Source organism: Nymphaea colorata, chromosome 6 (genome assembly GCF_008831285.2).
Source record: "Nymphaea colorata isolate Beijing-Zhang1983 chromosome 6, ASM883128v2, whole genome shotgun sequence".
NCBI classification, from domain to species: domain Eukaryota; kingdom Viridiplantae; phylum Streptophyta; class Magnoliopsida; order Nymphaeales; family Nymphaeaceae; genus Nymphaea; species Nymphaea colorata.
In genome coordinates, this window is record NC_045143.1 from 12,622,886 (window position 1) to 12,631,638 (window position 8,753).

Sequence of the window (8,753 nt, forward strand, 5' to 3'; positions counted from 1 at the left end):
GAAGTACCCGATTACTGTAACAGTCAGCATAGAGATGTCAAGTTGATTGTAGGACTTGTCTAGTGATGTTGTGTAAATAGTTGCAAAACGTGGGATTAGACTACCTCATACAAAACTACTGTTTTTTTTATGCATACAATTCTTTGTATGTCTTTTCAAGTACATCTGCCAGGTGTTTCAGTTCATATATGTGGGTCGGTATTTTAGAAAGGGAAGCACCAACTGAACTAAGACATTGGGGTAGAGATTGTTGCTTCTTCATATTAACGTGTACTAGGTTTAGTTTTTTAATGTATGTATAGCAGGTCTTTTCATCATTGTTTTTTATCAATGTATATTTCTCTATCAGTGGTGAATTCTTTTGCATTGAGCAATTTATAACTGGATTGTCAGTCATGTATAGCATCAATTGTATATGACGACTGCCATTGTTAATTTTTTTTCCCAAAAGGGCAAGTTGTAACACTATAACAACGTGGCTATTTGGAGAACTTGTATGACATTCATGTCAAGAAATGTCACAAACAGTAACATGCTACAAATCATTACAGTTTGAATTAGCCATGCAATTTCGTTTTACTGATGCACATCAAATCTGTAATGTGCGATCTTCGCATTATGCAATGGTATATTCAATAATGTTGTTGTGTTTCATTATAATATGAATGAGCCAGCCAATGTATAGTGTTATGCTCAATAATGACAGCCGGCTGGTGTTACGAAATTAATTTATCACGTAATCTCAATGTTTCTAGATGTGATGCTTTTTTAGTGACTACATTTTATGGGTCCCATTAAGAATTCTGGCAATTTTGTTGGAAGAACATGTAGGGATAGATCATGCTTGATCCAAATGTGAATGTAAAAATACGTAGGCAGACCAAAGGTGAAATCAGAAGCAGGAGAATGAATTATGTCTGCATTACCTTTCGATCTTTCAACAGATTCTTAATTAGAACTATGCAATTTTATTCAACATAAGCAGCTTATATTGAATTGAAAGATTTATTTGAGTCAAATTCTGGATCAGGTAGACAATCTAGAGAACAATTTCAATCCCCAAGTTCAAGGAGACTTATACTGCAAAAGCTCACAACCGACCTAATTTCCTTGGATTATCAACATGACATTGATAACTTGTCCAGCTAAAACATCATGTTCTTTGGAATAATATTATGATGAAAAAATTTCTAAAGAGCATACATATATATATATATATATATATATGCAAGTAAATTGGTATATCCCAAACCACCTAGGACTGGGACAAAAAATAGACCTCCTGAATTCTTGTAAAAATATGTTTTAAACAAAACATGGACATTGTACACTGTTTATGAGTACTAATTTAACATATAACAAGTCTTAATTTAAGTTATTTTATGAAAAGTATTGACTTTTTTACTAATGAAACTTTGATGTTGTAAAAGCTGCTCATTTTTCTCTTGCTATAAAACATTATTAGACTCGAAAAGGATTAAATCAATATATGTTTCTCGTGACAATATTTTAACATCATATTTATATGGTTGGATTGTGCAAAAAGTGTTTTAACAATCAATTTTAAGGGGTCTGGTTTCTATACCTAACCTATATAAAGGAGGAGATATAAATTAAGCAAACCGCACTAAATCAAATCTATATGCACAAATTAAGTTGACAGAATTAGCACCTGCAATTCTGTCGTATGTACTAGGTTTAACACCATTTTTCTTAATTTACTTTATACTTTTTAAATATACATTTTGCTACACATAGTAACCTTCATTTCAAAGACATAAATTTTGAAGGAAGCAAACTACTCATATATATAAAGTAAAAAGTGCCTTCTCACGTGTTCAATCTAAAACCATCCTGAACGAGCCATTTGGACGATCAACAAATTTTATGTTAAAAATATTCTATTGACTAAGCTCGGTTGGCATTGATGCGCTTTTAGACAAAGAAGTAAACAAGAGACATAAAGGGATTTCATGCAAATTAGTGCGGAAGTGAACCAATTAGCAGTCTAATCCACCTGTGCTGGACGAAATGGGTGGCCTGGATTCGCTTGGGTGGACGAGATCCGTGAAATGAATCCAGATTCGAATGCTGCTGTGGCACTGTATGGGATAACGGGAGTCAAACGGAGTGGCGCTCGGAACCCGGTTGGGAATTGGGGTTCAGCTTCAAATCGGACCCACCCAACCGCAGCCCGCCCCGATCTACTTGCTTAACTGACCGCTCCTAAAGATCGCCATCGTCGATACTTCTCCTCTTCTCCGCCGTGAAAATCGGACCGTAGTGTCCGGTAAGACTGACGGTAATAGAAAAGAGAAAGGAAAAGTCCTCTACAGTCTATACCCCGTCTCAGGGTAAAAATAAGAGAAGAGAGAGAAAGTGTGTGCGCGTAAAAGAGGTTCAGAGAGTAGAAGGGTGGAAAAAGATCCTTGCTCCTCTCTCTCTCTCTCTCAACCAGGGGAAGGAATAAAAGGAGCGAGCCCTCATCCGAGGCACCGAGGAGCCACAGATTGGGATTAGAGAGAGAGAAATAGAGAGAGTTTGCAAGGCGGATTGTCGACGTACGTGCCATTGCTGAGCTCCTTACTGTTTCCTGATTCCCTGACTTGCTTCTTTCTCCACCCAGCAACTGCTACGTCGCTTCCCCCCAGCGCGAGATTCCACCTAGCCCACGGACAACCCACCCGGAATTTGCGGTTATTACATCTCAGAAGGCAGAGCTTCGCCCGGGAAAACACTTGTGTCTTGGCTTAGGGTTTCCAGACGTCTGTCTTTTGGAAAGGAGGTTTGTCCTCACTTCTTGAATGAAATTCCATCCCCACCCCATCGAATAGCTTAAATCCAAGCGTATTCCGGGGGAATTGGCGGGAATTTCACATAGATCTCGCCGGATTTGATACAGAAATAAGCGTATCGGATGGATCCTACTGGTGGTTCGTCGGCGGCGTACGGCGTCTTCTCCGCCGCCGGAGGTGGGCACGTGGAGGCATTCCACCTGGGCGAGGAGATCCACAGCCTCGTGACCGATAGTTCGCCGCCAGAGAACGGCAACACGTTCACTGCATTGCTCGGGCTGCAGGGGACTGAGGCCATCGAGCTCCTCCACCACCCCGATTCAGCACACTCTCATGTGGAGAGCCTCCCAAGAGGTCTCTCCTTCGGTTGCCTGCCGACGCTCCCTCCTAACGCAGCCCCCGCAGAAAGGCCCAGGCGGCTTTCCTCTCTCATCCCTCCAGCAGCAGGAGTTGGCAGGAGAACCCTACCGGAGGGATCGCCAGAGAACAGCTCGGATCCGTCGGTCTCCGGCGAGATGCTGAACCAGCTGGCCAAGGTAAAGAGCGAGGCCGTCGATTCAGATCCGGCATTCGTCTCCCCGCCTCAGGACAGCCGTTCTCCGGCCAACAACAACAACAAGCGCAAGGAGACCCCGGAGAAGCCAAAGGTACTCTCCTTCACTCAAATTGTTCCTACTACTCCTGCCCTCCAGAGAGAGAGAGAGCACGGGCCTCGTTTCGTTCCGTTATGGTACTGAAGTACTCCTAACGCATTGCTGAAGGTCTCCCATGGGAAGCGGCAACCTACTTGTAAAATCTACTTTACTCGTGGGGTAATTTCGACATTATTTGCTTACAGAGAACTAATGCCGCTGCCATATTGACGATGTTGTCCCCTCACCTGCTGAGCTTCCTGCATTGCACAAATTTTCCCACAATGACGGGATGAACAGTCTGGCCAAATCGTAAAATGTAAAACCGGCAGTCGGACTTTTTCATTCCAGTCAAAAAGCTCGGTAGTGGTGCGGGCGAGGGGGTTGGTTTTCCGGCTCTTCCTTTTGTTGCTCACCTCGAATTACTGATATAAATGTTATTCGCCTTCGCCTAAGAGGCATCAGAATGTCTATGCGTCATTCTGTGAACAAGAAAAAAATTAGGGATAGTTTTAGTAAATTGCGGTTCATCCCGTGTCCCACCGCTTGGTGATGGTGGTGGTGACGAAAATCGGAAAGCTGAAACGTGTTGGTTTTGTTGGTGCCTGTGAATTTTGCAGGGCCGATCCGGAGGAAAGAAGAGCAGGGGCGTGGCGGACGCGGCCGAGCAGGCGGAGAAGCTTCCCTACGTTCACGTCCGAGCCAGGCGCGGCCAGGCGACGGATAGCCATAGCCTCGCTGAGAGGGTAAGACCGGATCCTCCCTACCGTACATTCCCCCTCGATTGACAGCCTAGAAGGGCTCCCTCCCCCTCTGTTTCTGTTTCTCTCTCCTGAACTCCGAACTCTTGTTCCGTTCTTTTGGGCGCAGGCTCGGAGGGAGAAGATCAACGTCCGGATGAAGCTTCTGCAGGAGCTGGTCCCCGGCTGCAACAAGGTTTTTTTTTTTCCCCTTTCTTTTCTACCTCTGGCCTTCGCTTTTCTTTATTCCCTGTCATTTCTCGTTATTGTTCTGGGTGAGAAAGGTAGATAATTTACGGGTGTTTTGGTCTTTGTGAAAGATTTCGGGTACGGCCTTGGTTCTGGACGAGATCATCAACCACGTACAATCGTTGCAGCGCCAAGTTGAGGTTCGCTTTCTCCCCACCCTTAATTCCCTTTCTCAATGTCTTTTCTTTACTCTTTATTTTTGTGGGCTTCTTCAACTTTCCGTTTCGTTGCGGGAGTGATTTGTGTTCTCCACGAAATGCCAATGGTGTCCTCGTCTTTGGAAGAACGGACGTTCCAAAAATGCTGACCAACTCTACCACCATAAAGGTTGAATTCAAAGGACCAAGTTCATTTGACTGATTATCTTAACGAGATTCGGTATTCGAGCTTACTATTTCTGGTGCTGCCACCTTCCACCAGCCTTTGATGCCGCCTTGTAATGCACGATACTTACTCAGGGCTTATTCGGAGTTCAGCTGCGAGTGAAATGGGCGATGTGGTTGGACTTTGTGAGCTGTTCCAACTGCTGCTATCTTTTTCCCAAGATTGGGCCCATTTTGAGATTAAGCATTCTGACAGTCAGTCCTTATCCATGCCTCTTTTTTTTTTGTTAGGAGTCACCGTCGTATATATATATATATATATATATATTTAGTCTTCAAAATTGTATCCTCAGTCGTTAAGGGTCACCTCTTTTTCAACAAGTAAACAAATTCATAAACATGAAAATACTATAATAAAAATTTGAAAGTTTAATTGAAACCGTTGTAAATTCTTGTAAGATTTAATTTAGATATTCGATACGCATATTTTTTTAGTTTATAACCTTTGGCGTTTTATGTTTATTTATGTGGTTGAGTTTATTGGAGGATAGCACTGACAGGGACTTTGCGATCGATGCAGGATATAATTGAAATATAAATTGGATGTTACGGGTAATTGTCCTCTTATATATAAAGTATTGTGATTAACATCCCAAGCTCATTCTTGTATCAACTTATAGTTACAAGCCTCCTTCCTGATAGATTCTTGTATTAATTCTGCCTGAAAATACTTGCATAGAGAGAGAGAGAGAGAGAGAGACTTGGAGGGGTTTTTGGACATTGAGACAGATAGAAATAAAGCATTGTTTTGTCGTTAACTGTTGTTTAGCAATCAAATTGTTGCCTCTAATGGCTGGTTTAGTTGCGTTAGTGACGGCGCTAACGAAGGGATGGGTCTCGTTTCCTGGTGCAGTTCCTCTCCATGCGACTGGCTTCTGTGAATCCCAGGGTGGACTTTGGACTCGACAGCTTCTTCTCCGGCGAAGTATTCTTCAGAATCAAAGCTGCTACTTTTCTTTTCCTTTCTTTTACGTCGTAGAAATTTTTGTTCACTTTTTGGTTGTCGTCTGCCTGCCAAACAGAGCGGCACGCTCACTCCTAGCAGCGGCGGCAGCCCGATGGCGTTCGAGGGTGGGACGGTGTGGCCAGAGATGCAGCAGGCAGGCGTCGGGCATAGGCGGCTACAGCAGCAGCAGCTCTGGCACCTGGGTGGGTGCGCAACCGATGTGGGAGCGCCCTCCGCGTGTTGGGGGAGGGACGATGCCCGCTCCTGCGTCAACCCCGACGCTACCACTCCGACGTCGATCTTGGGATACGACTCCCTGAATTCCGGTAAAGAAATGCGATTCCAATTTTTTCTTTTCCTTTTTTTTTATAGCAACGTAGAGGTAGAGCAGAGGAACGAAAGAGCGAGAGGAGGAAGGCGAAGTCATTGGGCACTAGTTAAGCATCGACACTCAAAAATAGCTCCTTTTACAACCCTTGAATCTTGAGACGGAGGAAGCCCCGGGTGAAGGCTCGTTTTCCCAGGACGGCTTTTTTCTGTTTCTCTATTGCTTTTCAAGGAAGCCACCGAGACTGGTCGATTCATCGATATAGTGTTGACTTTTCCTGTGGCTTTTTACCTCTCTCTCTCCAACCTTCGCTGAGATTTGCGAGATCTTTTTGAGAATGTCTCTCTTGTACGGGGCTTTTCGCTCACCCGCCCCATCACCACTACCTTCATTGCAGAGTTTTTAGCCGTACCATGCCGAACCTCACCCAAACAAGGTTTATGCGTTAATAAGATCAGCGTTATTTGGTGGGTGGAGGTCCGACTCGACTCGTATAACACTGGGGCAGAGTGGTTTACGGGTTTACACGTCCCAGATGTTACGGAATCGGAGCCTTTAATCAAGCCCGGTTCGGGTTTTCTATGGACGAGAAAGGGTAGGAAGAGATTATGGTCATCTAATGTGATGGGTATTTTGGTCCCAGAGACGTCCCATCGAAGTGTAAGAGGTCCGATCGATGCGGACGTTTCCTTTTCAAGACGTACTGCCCTGTGTCCAGGGCGGGACCGGTGCTGGTGCCTTACTTTTCGCAGGGCTCGGGGGTCTTCGGTCATTTCCCTTGAACCTCCTCTCTTTATTATATTTCGAATTTTCAGTCCCTCACCAAATCAGGCGATCCATCAAGGCGTCGTTTTCTCCGCGTTAAATGCACCTTAATTTCTGAAAATGACTGTTCTGCCCTCCCTTTCCTTTACACCCGGCGTTAAATGCGGTGTGCCAGTTGGATTGTCTCCTTCATCCGTCTGAGACTCGAGACACTGTCTGCCCTTCAATTGCCTCGTGGACCCCACTTCCTTTCTTTTTCAAAATTTTTGGAAAATGACTCAACTGTCCGCTCTGCTCTCCACGTCGTGTGGGCCCGCCCTGTCTGTGGTCCCCTTCGCCCATACAAAGACTACGGTCGATTCTTCCTAAAAAATTTACCTTTCATTTCCTCTCTCCTTTCAAGTGGACCTAAAGGGGAAAGCGGATCGGCCCTCTCTCAATCTCAATCTCTCTCTCTCTCTCTCTCTCTCTCTCTCTCTCTCTCTCTATATATATATATATATATATATATAATAACCAACTGACTCATAAGACCGGGTTGATTTTGATTTGATGTATCATGATAAACGGTTGAAATGAAAATGTTCATTACTTTTTTTTTATTTTTTCTTTCAAGTTTTTATCAATTAGAAAATCTTCATAGGTAAATTCATTATATATATATATATATATATATATATATATATATATATATATATATATATATAATTTAAAGGATTTTTTTGTATGGGTTCAGATGGATCCTGTGACCTCTTTCACAACTTCCTATCTAAGGCATTGCATTGCATAGTGTGTTTAATGACATAATATATCATGTGGCTGTGATTGGACAGAGCTTAGGATGACTAATGGATTTCAATTTCTCATATAGAATTTGTGAATTTCTTTGTTCAGATCACTAAAACAACCGGTGGGAGAGGACCCGCCTTAATACGTTTCAAGCATGTCCCTTGACAATAATGTTTTCGATGTTTACACCGCTGAGAATGCGAACTGCACCTCTTCCCTGCTTATCGCATTTGATTTTCTGGCCTACGGAGAAAAGGGGAAGAGGGTGCCGTTAGGTTGGACGAAGGCGAACCACCATCCCCCTACTTGCCTAGAAATAAAAATGGAGTAGTTTGGAAGGTCACATGGCGGAATTCTCCGTTATCCCATTCGGAACCAATAGCATGTTCTAATCATGTAAACGACCACCATCCGTTTTATGTGTCGGATATCATATGAATTCGGCTAATAAAGTTTTCTGTTTTTTTAATATAAATTGTTTATTTCAACAGTTTCCATGCGGCCCAACCAGTTGAAGATGGAGCTGTGAGGTCTCCAATGGAGAGAAGAAAGAAGCATCAATGGATCATAATCATCATCATCATCATCTAGAGTAGGCAGCTACGTGAATATTTGGAGGTGTACATATGGGAAGGGTGTGAGAGGCGCCTGGATTCTCTCTTTGTAGCCTACACAAAGTATCTCTGTATGAGATGCCACAAGCTATCTTAAAATTCTAATTGCTAACAGCTCTCTTTCTACTCCTAATCTATTGTTGTACCTAATGTTGCTTGTTTTCCCCTTTGGTGGGTATCAAACCATTATAGCGTCCTACTCTGGTCCTGTTTTGCCTTTACCAGTTAGACAGAATAAGGACGGCACAATTGGGAGCAATTTGGTGGTGCGGGACTGATACGATGGACCCAGAAATTGATATTAATTCCACGACACTGGGTCCTTTCCATCAATCTTTTGGTTACGGTGGCTGTATTGCGAGACCTTTCTCTCTCTCTCTCTCTCTCTCTCTCTGTTGCTTTGCATGTGTATACGCTTCCTAGCGAACTACTTGTTCAGACGTTTTATAATTACTGTGCCGATGCCTATGTCGGGGTTCAGCTATTTGATAGTTATGCATGGACATCCTGAA

The 8,753-nt window shown here is 43.5% G+C and overlaps 1 protein-coding gene across 1 annotated transcript; it reads left to right on the top strand.

Moving 5' to 3' along the window:
- Positions 1-2,347: 2,347 nt before the first annotated feature.
- Positions 2,348-8,440, top strand: LOC116256471 (transcription factor bHLH48-like). The gene is made up of 7 exons (XM_031632842.2): positions 2,348-3,442; positions 4,048-4,173; positions 4,298-4,363; positions 4,488-4,556; positions 5,653-5,724; positions 5,822-6,071; positions 8,119-8,440. The coding sequence occupies exons 1-7, from the start codon at positions 2,918-2,920 to the stop codon at positions 8,154-8,156; spliced, it is 1,146 nt and encodes a 381-aa protein (XP_031488702.1). The 5' UTR covers positions 2,348-2,917; the 3' UTR covers positions 8,157-8,440.
- The last annotated feature ends 313 nt before the right edge of the window (positions 8,441-8,753 follow it).